Source organism: Xiphophorus couchianus, chromosome 7, assembly GCF_001444195.1.
Source record: "Xiphophorus couchianus chromosome 7, X_couchianus-1.0, whole genome shotgun sequence".
In the NCBI taxonomy this organism is placed as follows: Eukaryota; Metazoa; Chordata; class Actinopteri; order Cyprinodontiformes; family Poeciliidae; genus Xiphophorus; species Xiphophorus couchianus.
The window spans coordinates 18,570,897-18,584,826 of NC_040234.1; the positions used below are offsets into that span (position 1 = coordinate 18,570,897).

Genomic DNA, 13,930 nt, shown 5'->3' on the forward strand with positions numbered 1-13,930 from the left:
TGATAGTATATCACCTAAATCACTGGTTACCATTACAGTCAGACTCAAATTGCTGGTCTTGCAGGACTGGGTGGAGAGTTATTCCTCTGAAAGCAACTGCTTTGATAGCAAAACACTTCTAAGTGTCTCATTTCAGAAAGTGCTGAATAATGAAGGCCAGCAGCGGGACCACCTGTTGCGGATCAGTAGTGGACTTGAGTAAATTACACCCGCTGGATGATGAGAGGTCTCAGCCCACGCTCTCATCACAGGAGTGGAGCCCAATCAGTACAGAGCAGCGGAGGAGAAGTGGGTATATAGATCCAGTGAAGGTGGGAACTTTGCTGAGCAGTGATCTGAAACTGGGGAAACTTGAAAAAGCAAATATGGCTTCTAGAGTTGTGCTTCTAGGCATCTTGTTTGGCGTGCTCATCCCGGTGGATATGGTCCCCGTTAAGGTCAGTACCAAGAGAAAATGCTTTTATAGAGAGAGGTAGATTTATTGTACTCTACAGTTAAATGATTTATTGCTAATATTATATATCTATTCACAACATTACTGACAGAATTCCACTGGAGTACATGAGGGCAAACTGAGACTGAAAAGGAAATACTCTGGTGAGCTCTTTGAAGAAGGTATTTACATACAGCTGCATCTCAGTATGGATATGATCAATTCAAGAAGTGAGACTCATATAGAGTCTTTACATGCAGAGTGGCATATTTCAAGTGTTTATTTTTGTTTATTTAAACATCATATTAGATCAATAAAGAAATAGGTAGTGCCCTACTAATAAAAATATGTCCTACTCGGTTGAGGCTCCTTTTGCCATGATTTACAGCATTAGAGCAACTTTCTTTGGAGGCAATTGATTGTGGCTCTGTTAATTGCTTTAATGGTGGTCTGCAGCTTCTAAGTCCTGTTGGAAAATTAAATCAGTATAGGTTTTTTATAAAACTTTTTCCTTTAACTAAACTTTCCATTAATATGTTGTCATGTACCACACTGTGAACAACCAGCTTCTTCAGCAAAGGCCTTTTGTGGCCTACACTCCTGCAGGGTGTTAGTAACTGTATTCTGGGAAACTGTCAAGTCGGCAGTTTTTCCTAGCTGTGGTTTCTAATATGGCACAAGATAACCTATCTATATTAAAAATCATTTGCTGGTCTAATGTAATATTCCAATTTTTTGAAAAATAAATTCTGGGTTCTTTAATATCCATCTGTGATTCATAAGCCCTAACTGTAAAAAATTATGGAAAAAACACTTAAAATGTTTCAATAAAACTAGTTCCACTTTTTGAATTGAATTACCTTTTAATGATATTCTAATTTACTGAGATGCACATTTACATGCATTGATATTGTACATTTGAAACAATAACATTTACAAAACCGACATGGATCACTATGTTTTTGTGTTAAGATGAGCTCATGGACCGAGATGAAATGACTGCAATGGATCAGATCCTAGAAGTCAACAGCAGTAAGTGCAATGTAAATTAAAATAAACTATGTTGATTCACTCTTTGTAAGCTTTGTTAAATGTTGCACTTCAGGGCTGCGGGTGCCCACAGGACTGCCATTCAGAGAAGGAGATATTGCCTATTCATACGTGCGCAGTGCCATAAACTGCCCTGGGAATGCCTGTCTGTGGCCTAAATCAATTGATGGATTTGTTTACGTTCCCTACATCCTCTCTCCTGTATACGGTAGGAATCCATTTTAAAGAGGTTTACAGATTGATACCCTTTGGTCTATTTTAATTAAATAGTCTTGTTTTGTTTTTTTATCTGCAGATGATATGGACAGAATTACAATAGAAACAGGAATGCAAGAAATTTCCTCTGGAACCTGCATCAAATTTATTCCTCGCACTCATGAGGCCAGCTTCCTCGACATCCAGCCTCGTTACGGGTGAGACGGACTCCCTACTTCATGTACTGTAACTCTGCTTTGTGTGAGGAAGCACTGTAAGGTTTACTCTGTGCTCCCACAGTTGCTGGTCGTTTCTGGGGCAGACTGGGGGAAGCCAGACCTTGTCACTGCAGACTCCTGGATGCATGTGGTCGGGGATTGCTGCTCATGAATTCATGCATGCCCTCGGCTTTGTGCACGAGCAATCCCGCTCGGACCGAGACCACTATGTCACCATTGTGTGGAAGAACATCTTGCCAGGTTTGGATGAATGGCCGTGTCCAAGGATTCCCAATACATTTGAACTAAATAAGACTAATGTCCCTTTTTCTGTGTGACAGAACAAATACACAACTTCAGGAAACAAGCGACGAACAATCTGAACAGCCCATACGACTACAGTTCTGTCATGCATTATGGACGGTGAGATGCTGCTTAAGGCAACATGTAGTGATGTGTATTCTGTTTTTGCTTTTTATGTCACTTAAATTTTTAAAACAACTTTAATATGAAATAGAGATGAGTAAGTACGTACAAAAGGCAATCTTCAAAAAATTACTTGAACAATCCAAACCAGCCTGGCCTTGTGTGAAAAAGTAATTGTTAATTCATGCATTAATTTTTTTTTTGGAAGAACATTGTATAGACTGATGAGAAAAAAGTTTAACTTTTCAGATGACGATGTGTCCAGTTACATTTTTAATAAAATTATTATACGAGGTGATCAGGTGCTGCTTTTCCACTTCAGTAAATCGATGAGTTATTGTAACTAATTAAATCATGCAGTCCAGCCATCGGGTTTATGATGTTGCAGCAGGATATCAATCCAAAGTATGCAAATAAGTCCAAATGTGAATGGCTAAAGACCAAAATAGAGTCACGGTTTTGAAGTGCCCTCATCAAAGTCCAGACTGGGATCCAGTTGAGATACCAAAGCTTTGCAATTCATGCTAAAAAACCCTAGAAGGTGGCAGAATTAAAACTATTCTGTAAAAAAGAGTGGGTCAAAATTCCTAAGGAGAGATGTAAAACACTCATTGCCACCAACAAAATTCTTGATGGCAATTGTTGCTAGCAAAAGTAACATAAAGTGTTAAAGTTTAGAAAATTGTTTTTTTTGTTGTTGTTTTTTTTATGTGGGGCCATGTGTTTCCATAGCACATGTCCCTTATGAAATAAATCATCATAACTAAACATTTTATTTACTTAAGTAATCTTATGAGTAAAATAGTTGATGATCTAAAATATGTAACTGTGATTTAAAACAACAACAACACAAAAACAGAAGAAATTTGATTAAGGACATATACTTTTTAGAATCAATTTAAAAATACACTTTTTTGCATTAATGAATGCTGGGGTAACCTTACATTTTCTCTGCTTCAGATATGCGTTCTCTGAAGAAGGTGGACCAACAATCATCCCCAAACCAGACCCTTACATTCCTATTGGCCAGCGAGATGGACCAAGTACACTTGACCTGCATAAAATAAATCTTCTTTATAGCTGTGGTATGTAAAATAACACACAAACATCTCCAAAAAAAAAAGGAATTTAAAATAATTTTTAATCTGCTTGATTGTTTTTTCTCACTTCCAGGTGCTAATGAGTAATGAATTTCAACATCTCAGCAGTACGGTCCTGCGAGATGTGTGAAGTACATATTCTCGAGTAAATGTTGCAGAACTCAAGATAAATTATTTTTGCAGTAGATGTGCTTTTATTACCAAGAGGTCTAATTTTTTTTAAAATTGTGTTTATTGTTTTTAGTGCAAGGCCATTGAATTGCTAATACAATATATACCCTCCGTGAATAAACATACTCAGTGCCGAAGCTCTAGATAATTGTTTCAAGTGTCTTAAAAAATAATTCTGTACCATCCTCTCTGTCATTTCCACTATTCTGTCCGCTTAAATAAAGAAAATGCAACAGAAAATCTTGTGGCCAGTTTCACATTTTGTGTACTTATTAGAGATGGGTTATTAAATCTGAAACTCTTATAAACAAGGCGACAGCACAGCAGCAATAACATGACCTTGTCTGACAGCACTGAAAACATCAAGCGCCTCACACGTGTTCCCGCAAAATGGTGACTTCCTGAACTGGAGATAAAAAAAAAAAAATTATATTATTAAATAAAAGTAAATTAAATAGAATTCACAAGTAATTGTCAAATTTGTTGCACTCCTGTTCGAGATGTGCAATATGTTTTAAATGTTTTTTAAATGAAAACAAAAAAAAATCTCCAATAAATATATTTCAACTTTATGAAATGACGTACGTTTTTACGTTACTAAGTCACGTGCTTGTGAGAACAGTTGCGGAAGGGAGGAGCTACAGTTTTACATTACCGCACACACACACACGCGACCATAGTCGTTAGCCTCGCGTATTAGTATCAGGTTGACGATTTCTCCGTGTAGCTTATTCTCTAGCACTAAAAATGAGCGACAATGATAAGGGCCGGGTATGTATGAACTCTGATGCAATTTTAAGTTTTTTTTTTTATTTCCTATGGTGCATGAACAGCAACGAAAAAAGCCATTTGATGAGAAAACTGTCATATCAACGGTTTTTATTTGTCAACTGACACCACTGACCAAATGCTCACCTTGGTAGCTTAAAACTCCAGTTGTAGCCTCAAATGTGTATTTCTCTAACGCATTAAAGAGGTTGATGTGATTTTTATAATATAAGATCAACTGTGTATAATAATTTACTGTAAAAACGTATGTTGCTAACTTTAGCTACCTGGCTAATGCTAGCATTTCAGTGTTAACTAGGCCGTAGGCTAACGATGAAGAAGCTGGCTTCCGATTCGTATCCGGTGATTCGCCACCAACTCCGTTACAAAATATATTTTTAGCAACACATTAAATTAGATCCGGCGCTAAACAATAAAAGTCCCACTCATGCAGTTTAGGGTTATTTATCGTGTGTTAAATTCCTGGGCTACAGAAGGTTGTAGAGTAATAAAATGATCGTTTTTTATCTTTTAGCACCTCAAATTGATTTAAAAATATTTATACGACATAGGGCAAATGTGAACCTTATATATATATATTTAAGCATGTACAGAGATTTTTTTTTTCTTGCATAAAGACAGCTGTTTTGTTAATGCATAAATAGGAACCTACGAATCGAAACCTATCTTTATTGTTAATTTAGGGTGTTGTTAACGTCTCCTTTCGTTTTAGCGATCTTTTCGTTAGATGAGCGCTTTCAATAGCAAGAAGACAGACGCATTGCAAGTTAGGCAAACCAAAGTCTTGGCGTAAATGTAACTATTTTAAGCGTAGAAATGTCATTTTCGATGTCCTTTGATAGAATATTCTAGAACGTCGAGGTGGCGCCGTTTTGTTCCACACGAAATTCCATCTTGCATTATGTAATATGCGTTTCGTTTTGCTCCTTTTTAGGGTGGGTTTTTATACTTATTTAAAACGTGCACTTCGTTTAGTAATGTTGACTGAACAGCAGTCTGGGGTTTCCTTCCTTGTTGGTTTTTGGCGCGCCTTAACCCGCGCCATTAAATCGACAAGGAAGAATAAAAAAAAAATTCTGTTTTAAATCAAACGGCCTCAAGATTCTTCATTTGTTTCACCTCGTTCATGCAGGTCGTAATATTCGATGTTTAAACAGGCGCTTCAATTAATTGCTCCGCTGAGTAGACAATGAAGCACGATGCTGAAGTTGGTGTCCGATTTACAGCTGCAGATTCTTAAAGGGTTATTTCACAAAATTCGACGAATGCAGTCTTTATTCCGCTTTGGTTTGAAATCTAAAATACAAGTACGTTTAAAATTTGAAGCTGGATATATCTTATTTGTGGAAAATGTAAAACGGTGCTTCTTTTTTTATTTAAATGGTCAGTGGTACAAACCACAAACATGTTGTTGAATCCGTCATTAACCTAGAAATATGTCTTCAAGTTTATCTGGGACGTGTAGTGTTTGAGGGATCCCATTATCAGCCACTATCAGTTGGTTTAAAAAAATAAAAGCTTTTATTTTTTTATAAATTGAATGCTTATTTCACAACCTGTGTTTTGCTATTAATGTAAAGAGCATACATCAACACAGATCATTGCTGGGTATCTAATTATTTTAGATTTAGAAATCTTTAGGTCAAAATGATCAAGTTTGTAAATATAATAAAAAAAAAACCTTTATTCATAGAACAAAGCTGAGTTCAATCAGATGCAAACTTCAGGAACAGCAGTGTAACTTGTTCATCTATCCAGTGGTGGGTTTACAAACCCTTCTGCTGAATTATGAACCTGGCTTTGATTTAGCAAGGGATGTCCTAACTTTGGAACACGTCAAATATTTATCTTCAATCATCTTGTGACTTGTTGAACGCCTGCTTAACCAGTTAGCAGTATGCCGAAGGGTAGGGCAGATCTGGTTTTTCAGTAAAGATAATTACACATCAGCATTTACAGGATATGGCTGGTCGCTGCTTTTTGATGGAGGTGAATACAAATGAGTTGTAACTTTAACTTGAAGTTGTTTTGGTTAATCTAGATTTACTTTATCTTTGTGTAAAATGGGAGATAATGGGGTGGGTTTAATTCTCATTATGACCTTTTCATTTACAGTGGTTTTATCTTCACTATGATAGGAATGCAATTTAACGGAAACTATTTGAGCAAGACTACTTTTATTTTTTGTAAGTAAAAAGGATAAGCGTGTTTAAAATTAAGAACAAATGGATGTACTGTGTGTAATTTTTTTTTGTGTGTTCAAAATCCCTGGGTTTCCATCAGGGAAATACAAAAACAGGGTAGACCAATTGGCTGCAATGCTCATTGAGCAACAATTTACTGAACTATTGCATCTTCCCTTTTATTGCAATCTTATTTTTTATGAAATTACTTGTAAGACACACTAGTGAATGTGGAACCACTGAAAGTGAAATGAATCGAACTAACACTGAGCATTTGTAAACTTAATCCTGATGAAAATTTGAATGAGCGTGCCGTTTTAATTGTAGTCATAAATTCTTCATCCTTTTCTTTTCCATTAAGGTTAAGGTTCGACGAAGAAAATGCAGAAGAAGTCTCATGTCCACTTTATTTTCAGTAATATGAAGCTCAGATGTGTGAAGCTGAATTGTTGAATGCATGCTAAACATGAGGAGGGAAGAACTTTGAGCAGTGTGTGAGAAGGGGAAGTCAGAAGATGTAAGAAAATTGAAGAAAGAAGAATAATGTGAAGTAATGAAGTTACAGAAATGAAGTTAAGGAAGTAATCTGGATAAGGTCGCTGCGCTAAGTAATTTTCTGGTCTACTTATCCAATGCGTGCATGTCATTGTTATTGAATACATCACACTTTAATTTATGTTATTGCTATTTTATTTTGTCTTTTATTTTTGTAATCTTAATTACCTAATTATACTTGCTGATGTAATCCTAGTGATACCATCCTTCCACTGGTTAGATAAAATAGCTTTAACTTGCATTCATAATTGCCAATTTTTACATCTTGTGTATTTTTTTTTCCTTCAAATTTTCCAGGATAGTTTTAAATCTCAACTACAGAGTTGTTGTAGCACATTTATTCATATTTATCACTTCTTCTGTGATGATAACGTGCTGGTGTGTGTGTGTGTGTGTGGTTCGTTCAGGAGTCTCGCTCAGCTTCCAGGAGCGCGAGTCCCCGTGCCCCTGCGAAGTCGGCGAGTCGCACTCCAGCTCGTTCAAAAGATGGATCCCACCATTCCCGTTCTAAGTCCTGGTCCCGCTCCAGGTCCAGATCAGGGTGAGTTTTTTTTTTTTTTTTTAAAGAGCAAGTAGTGGCACAGAAATCAGATCCTTCAAGCAGTGTTTTGGATAAATGTTAAAAGTTTGTCTCTGCTGTTTCAGCTCCCATTCTAACCATGGCTCTCATAAGCACTACAGCCATTCCCGGTCCCGCTCCAGGTCCGGCCGGCGCCGGTCCCGCAGCCGCTCCTACAGCGGAGAGCGCCGGCACAGGAGCCTCAGTCATTCCCCCATGTCTAATCGCCGCAGGCACATCGGCAATCGGGTGTGTTCTTCTGGCACACTTTTTAAAAATAAAGTGTATTCATTCATTATGTTTGTGGAGTAGCACAATATCAGAAAAAACAAATAGCAATGTAATTGGTAATTATTATGATGGTATCCATTGTGAGTAACCCATGTTTCTCTCTTTTTTTTTTTTTCATGTTTTGATCTAACATTACCAGACTTGAAATAAGTATGCATATTTTTGTGTAATTAATTTCTGTATAGTCAAATGTATACCTTTAATTTTCCTAAACCTTCAGGCTAATCCAGATCCAAATGCTTGCCTGGGAGTGTTTGGCCTGAGCCTGTACACCACAGAGAGGGACCTGAGGGACGTTTTCTCTAAATACGGGAGCCTGGCGGATGTCAGCATCGTGTACGACCAGCAGTCCAGGCGCTCCAGGGGCTTTGCTTTTGTTTACTTTGAGAACACAGCTGATGCTAAAGAGGTAGCACATTTTATCTAAACAATTATTATTATAAAAAAAAAAATCAAAATAGAAACTCTGCTTGGGATTTTATATAAAAACACACTTTGTTTATCATCAGGCAAAGGACCGAGCGAATGGCATGGAGCTGGACGGTCGAAGAATCCGGGTGGATTTCTCAATCACAAAAAGACCTCACACCCCGACCCCGGGAATCTACATGGGACGTCCCACATAGTACGTCAGCTACAGCAAATTGACTGTTTGTGTAGGAATAACTCCTGTGATTTAAAAAGCTGCTTATACCCCCCTTTTTTTCATTATAAAACCACTAATTTCAAAACATTTCTTTATGAATTTATGTGTAAGATTAAAACTAGTGCCTGACTGTGGAGTGGTTTTGTTGGTTGTGTTTGCCAACAGGGACAATAATACTCCTAGTCAGACAGTGGAGCCAAGCCCAAAACAGATATAAAGTTGGTTCAGATCATGTGCAAAGGAAAGGATTAAAATCCGTTTGTTTTTAAGAAATACAGTGAGGAGAAATCTTTTGTTTTCCATTGATATGAATATTTCTGCCAAGACTCTAAAGATTGCTGTTCAGTGCACTACATCCAGACTGGTGGAGCTGGAACTGTTTTACAGAGATTCATCGAATGAAATTTCAGACTTTAAATTTGTATAGCTAGTAGAGCCACACTCCAAAAAATGAGTATGCAGCTGTAATTGCAGTGAAAGGCTATTGTATGTAGTATTAACTCTGGGGACTGAATGCCTGTATGACCAGTTTCATGTTTGCAAGTAGAGTTTAAGAAACAAATCATTCCACTTCCAAATTATGCATAACGATTTTTTTTGGACCTACCACATAAAATCCCCTCCCAGAAAAATACATTTAAGTTGTCAGTCGTGATGTGAAAAAGTTAGAAATCATTTCATGAAGCTTTGTAGGTGTTTTGAAATTTAAGCTCCGATATGCATGGCTGCCTTTAATGGAGCTCCTGATGAGGTGCTGAGCATAAAAACCTTGTGTTTTAAAATTAAACAGGAATATGTTACTTGTGTGCATTATAGTTTTACATCTGACTGTTTCTTTCTCATCAGTGGCAGTGGCGGTGGTGGCGGCGGCGGCGGTCCTGGTGGTCCCCGGCGCTATTCACGTGACTATGACCGCGGATATGACCGCGGATATGATAGAGGCGGCTATGATCGCTATGATGACAGGGACTACTACCGATCATACAGGTGACACTCCCATTTTGTCAGTTGGTATTTTACTGATTGTCACTGAAGAATTGAACCTTGGTTCTCTTTGTCCTGTTTGTTGTTTTAACTCTGAATGTTATTGGTAAGATTGTTTTTTTTTCATTATTATTATTATTTTAGACGAAGATCTCCATCACCATACTACAGAGGAGCATACAGATCTCGGTCAAGATCCCGGTCTTATTCTCCTCGTAAGTTCAAATATTACTCGCAGTCGTCTTAAAACATCTGCTTGTTTGTTTGTAACTTGTAGAGTGTTAACTAACAGCTGCTTTATTTCACAGGTCGATATTGAGCAGTTCAGGCAGACAAAAATCCCTTATTTCCATGGACAGACGAGGAGTTTCTTCTAAAGATTTGTTTGACTTTCTTGTAGATATGATATTCTTAAGGTGATGTATGACTTTCTTTAATGTGGAGTTTCATGGGAAAATTTTGTACAAAGTCCTGAGAGAGCAGAACACCAGCACTGTAAGCTTAGCAATGTACTGATGTGAAAAGGGTTGGCAGAAAACCTTTTTCACCTGTTTCTGCCCCTGTAGGAGTTATCCCTCTGCACAATGTGAAACTTGGAAGATGCCCGTCTGCTTATTTCTCAGCTGGTTAGTTTATTGTGTAATTTGGAGCTTAACAAATTAAAACTTGTATAAATCTTTGCAATTCATCAGGCACTGTTGTTCTCCAGATAGTCACTGTTCCTGTCAGGACATACTTTTTTTTTTAACTTCAGAGAACATTCAGTGTCTGGTCACGACAACATACTCCTGTTTAACAGACACATTTCTCATTCAACTCCACACTAAAGAAACCAAACAGATGACGATGATCACCATTCTTCCTCTTGCTTATCAATAATCAATGAAAATGGAAAAACACATTTGAAGCCTTGTGTCCTTGTTTTAAATTTTAAATGTACAGGGCAGTGTTGTTCTAACTGGCATGTTAATTTATGGGGTTTTGTTGTGTACAAACTGAGTGAGAATTCAGCAAAATTTAAACAAATTAAAAGGGAATAGTTTTTTTTTCCACCAAGAATTGTGTAGTTTTTGAAGACTGGCCTTCTTTCTCTCTATGCTAAAAACCTTTTTTTATGAATATGCTTTAAGTATATAATTTACATACAGCAAAGTCTGCATTTGTTAACTTTCAGCTTAGAAATATTTTAAATGGTGACAAATTTGAGCTTTTGTTTTCTCTTTTGTTTTTGACATGTTTGGATTTTTGCACAGAAAATTAACTGTTGTAAACTATGCAAATGAGTTTTAATCAGAATTTATTCAAAGTTTGTAAAACTCGTGAAACAATTTGACATTTAGGCTTTGCTTTAAAATACAATTAACACTTGTATTAATTTCCACACTAGGCTGGGTTTCTATGTTCATTCCCTCCTGATTCATGGAAATGGTGATATTTTCTATGATTTGTCTGGGAAGCTGGCATTTCAATAGTTTGATAAACAGTAACTTATGAAGCTTGTGATATACAATTTAGTAAAAAAACCCAATACTGTCTAAATGGGAAAAAAACATGAAAGTCACAGGATATTGCTGAAAAACACCTATGTTTTGTTACATTTAACCAATTATTTATGGGAAGTCCCGATTCTTCGAAGGGGAATAATAAATGCTTACAAAAACTCTTCAATATTTTTTGAAGAGTTTTTGCCTAAAAGCAGAATTTAATCTTCTGAAGCTGGGAAAGAAAAAAACTTGTCCAAGTGAGACATGATGCATTTGCTCACTGGGTGACTTTTATCATAATCAAATCACATGTAAATTCACCTTCACAGCCATGAGATCAGGTTATTTTCCTTACCCAGTTCAAACTGATGTTCGCTGCTCCTCACATGAAGAGAAACAAGCTTCATCAATCAACAGGAAACTGAAGTTCAACAACTACCCCTGCTGGTCACTGTGAACCTCTGAAAAGTCCTGAGAAGGGTGTTGTAATGGATTACTCAAAGGTTAATTTTACCAAGATAAGGTACAAATGATCAGTTTTGTTGTAGTTCATCTACAAGACACATGTTTTGTTTTGTAGCAGGTTAGGTGAATTGATCCTGTTTTGGTGTAAATTTGTACCTTTTAAATGAAACCAACAAACAAATTCTAAGGAAGAGTAGTTTGGTTTCATTTTACAGAAAAGTGGGCAGACACCATATTTAAACTGACACACCAGGAGGAAGTAGTGTTGAGAAAGTGTTATTTCCTTCAAGTCAATATCCAAATAATTATTTTACATGTTCAGAAATTTACATTGCATTTACTTGCATATTTGTGTAAAGTTTACTTTTTGTTATTGCTCCAATTTTGGATGATTAAACCAAAGTTGGAGGTAAAGAAACATGATAGGGAATGAAAGCTGTTTAAAAACAAAAGAATTACGTGTTAACAAAAGCTGCTGCAAGTTTTAAACCCAGTACTATAATATTCAGTGTTCTGAAAGTGTGTAATATGCGCAGGCATTGCAGCAGTGAGGAGACAGAAACCACTCGTGCACTGCTGACCACACCTTGGAAATTAATTTCCATGTTCCACCACAAGTCCACATGTATGTGTGTCTCCACGTTCCTCCAAATGTCACATGCATTTCCATTCAGGGTGGAAATAATTTGCAGAATCTGAAAGCCCAGTGACCCAATTTTCAGAAAGCTGCCTAAAAGCAGAAATTTGTATTTTTGAGTTTTATTGGGGTTTGGAGCTTGCTCTCTCCATTTTTAACTGTTGATTTGTTGACTGGCAGCAAAAACAAAGACCCCACAATAATGAGTGTGTGTGCATGCCATCAGGAAAGTAACTAAAGAGCTGTTTTGTAAATAGGCCACAGTTTGGACATTCCTCTGTTCATACACTGACGTAAACAAGGCAAGAGCTGGTCACTCCTGCTGCTGGTACTTTCTGCACTACAGTGGGGTGGCAGTAATGCTCCGAAAGCTCAAGGAAAGAAGTCACATGTAAAGAGAAAAGAATTAGGCTCCTCCCCTTGGGTAACTAGGTACAAGACTACACATCCATGCATGAGCACAGCCTTGCAAAGCTTTTGTTTGCAGTCCGCCTTAAAACATGCTTCCCTCCCAAACACACCCATTTGCAAACACTTACACAACCGCCATCGCAAATAAAAGGATTCATGTGTACAGCTCAGAGTGGCTCCTTCAAGAATCCCCTTCTGCTCTTATCAGCATTTCAGCTTTTCCACCATTTAGGTTGTGCTCACAAAGGGATTTAGAGACTCCAAGCTATAAATCTAGTTTATTTATTATTATTATTTCTCCAGGAACAATATGTACAAGGACAGCAGTGTGGTTTCACTTTCTTTATTGCTTTTTTGTTCATGTGTTTGTTGAAGGAATGCTTTTGCCTGTATTTCAATGTAAATACTACAAAAATCTAATATTTCTTAAACAGGTGCTGACTGCAGTGAAAGGATCCCAGAAATCCATATTTCTGGCTCCCTCATAAATAATTGAAAGCCTCAACTGAGGGGAGGGATCATTGGTTTACTGGTTTAAGTCGACAACGATTTGAATTTTCCACACAGCAGCTCCCATTTACTTCCTCCTTCTCCGCTGGCACAAGGGGAGTGACTGACAAACATCCCCTGGTCTGACGACCTTAAAGACTTCAGAGTTGGACACTATAGAATTTAATCTCATTGAATGTAGTGCAATAAAAGTTCCTTGGAATGAGTATATTCATAAATCTTAGTATGAAAATAGAACTGGTTAAAGTTACTGAGAAAGTGAAAAATATATATTTATATATGACCTATGTGGAGTGTGTTACACTTAGAATGACAAATGTTGCTCATAGTAACGTCCATCCATTCAATCTGCCCATTGTCTACACTTGCATATGTTTTCAGGGACATGGACATATCTTGTGCTAATATCTTGGCATTAAAATCTATATTATAGCCATGAACTTTGCTGAGGTGCCGCATTTATTTACTTTCCCCCCTTTTTGGGCCTTCAAATGAAATCAGGATCACATATTTATTGAAAAGAATAAAATACTGAACACAGTTTCAGTATTTTAAAGTCACAGACTGTAAATGTTGTACAGACTTTAAACAGCTTGTACTAATGTTAAAAAAATTAATTAATAAATAAAAGTAGTTAATTATTGGAACACATACACTTGAAAACATTCACTTACATTATAAAATGTAAAGAAATAATAATGAACGACTTAAACATAAAAAAAAAATAAAAATGGGGTTATGAGGAGTCTGTTGCCACTGTAAACCCTATAAAGTTCAAGTCAGGTTAATCTTGTCTGATTTTGTTGTAAAACCTTAAAATGAT

At 36.9% G+C, this 13,930-nt stretch overlaps 2 protein-coding genes across 7 annotated transcripts; both read left to right on the forward strand.

Moving 5' to 3' along the window:
• Nucleotides 1-149: 149 nt before the first annotated feature.
• hce2l1 (high choriolytic enzyme 2-like 1) lies at nt 150-3,823 on the forward strand. Of its 2 annotated transcripts, none has more exons than XM_028023813.1 (8): nt 150-437; nt 546-615; nt 1,406-1,465; nt 1,539-1,691; nt 1,779-1,896; nt 1,979-2,157; nt 2,238-2,319; nt 3,283-3,823. In XM_028023813.1, exons 1-8 carry the CDS (start codon nt 150-152, stop codon nt 3,413-3,415), a joined length of 1,083 nt encoding a protein of 360 aa, XP_027879614.1. In that variant the 3' UTR covers nt 3,416-3,823. The 2 variants fall into 2 exon arrangements, with proteins under 2 accessions (XP_027879614.1, XP_027879615.1); XM_028023814.1 differs by having other exon boundaries at nt 337-437; nt 546-597.
• A 396-nt stretch (nt 3,824-4,219) lies between these two features.
• On the forward strand, nt 4,220-10,981 carry tra2b (transformer 2 beta homolog). 5 transcript variants are annotated; one of them, XM_028022788.1, is made up of 8 exons: nt 4,220-4,364; nt 6,927-7,661; nt 7,766-7,928; nt 8,191-8,379; nt 8,480-8,595; nt 9,463-9,603; nt 9,745-9,815; nt 9,909-10,981. In XM_028022788.1, exons 3-8 carry the CDS (start codon nt 7,896-7,898, stop codon nt 9,917-9,919), a joined length of 561 nt encoding a protein of 186 aa, XP_027878589.1. In that variant the 5' UTR covers nt 4,220-4,364; nt 6,927-7,661; nt 7,766-7,895; the 3' UTR covers nt 9,920-10,981. The 5 variants fall into 5 exon arrangements, with proteins under 5 accessions (XP_027878589.1, XP_027878586.1, XP_027878587.1 ...); XM_028022785.1 differs by having other exon boundaries at nt 7,528-7,661; XM_028022786.1 differs by having other exon boundaries at nt 7,528-7,661; nt 9,469-9,603.
• Nucleotides 10,982-13,930: the final 2,949 nt, after the last annotated feature.

Coding starts and splice junctions, on each gene's coding strand:
- hce2l1 (XM_028023813.1), top strand. CDS start 150: ATGAAGGCCAGCAGCGGGACCACCTGTTGCGGATCAGTAGTGGACTTG. Junction 616..1,405: donor TGGTGAGCTCTTTGAAGAAG/GTATTTACATAC, acceptor TTTTGTGTTAAG/ATGAGCTCATGGACCGAGAT. Junction 2,320..3,282: donor TCTGTCATGCATTATGGACG/GTGAGATGCTGC, acceptor TCTCTGCTTCAG/ATATGCGTTCTCTGAAGAAG.
- tra2b (XM_028022785.1), top strand. CDS start 4,341: ATGAGCGACAATGATAAGGGCCGG. Junction 7,662..7,765: donor CGCTCCAGGTCCAGATCAGG/GTGAGTTTTTTT, acceptor CTGCTGTTTCAG/CTCCCATTCTAACCATGGCT. Junction 9,604..9,744: donor GACTACTACCGATCATACAG/GTGACACTCCCA, acceptor TTATTATTTTAG/ACGAAGATCTCCATCACCAT.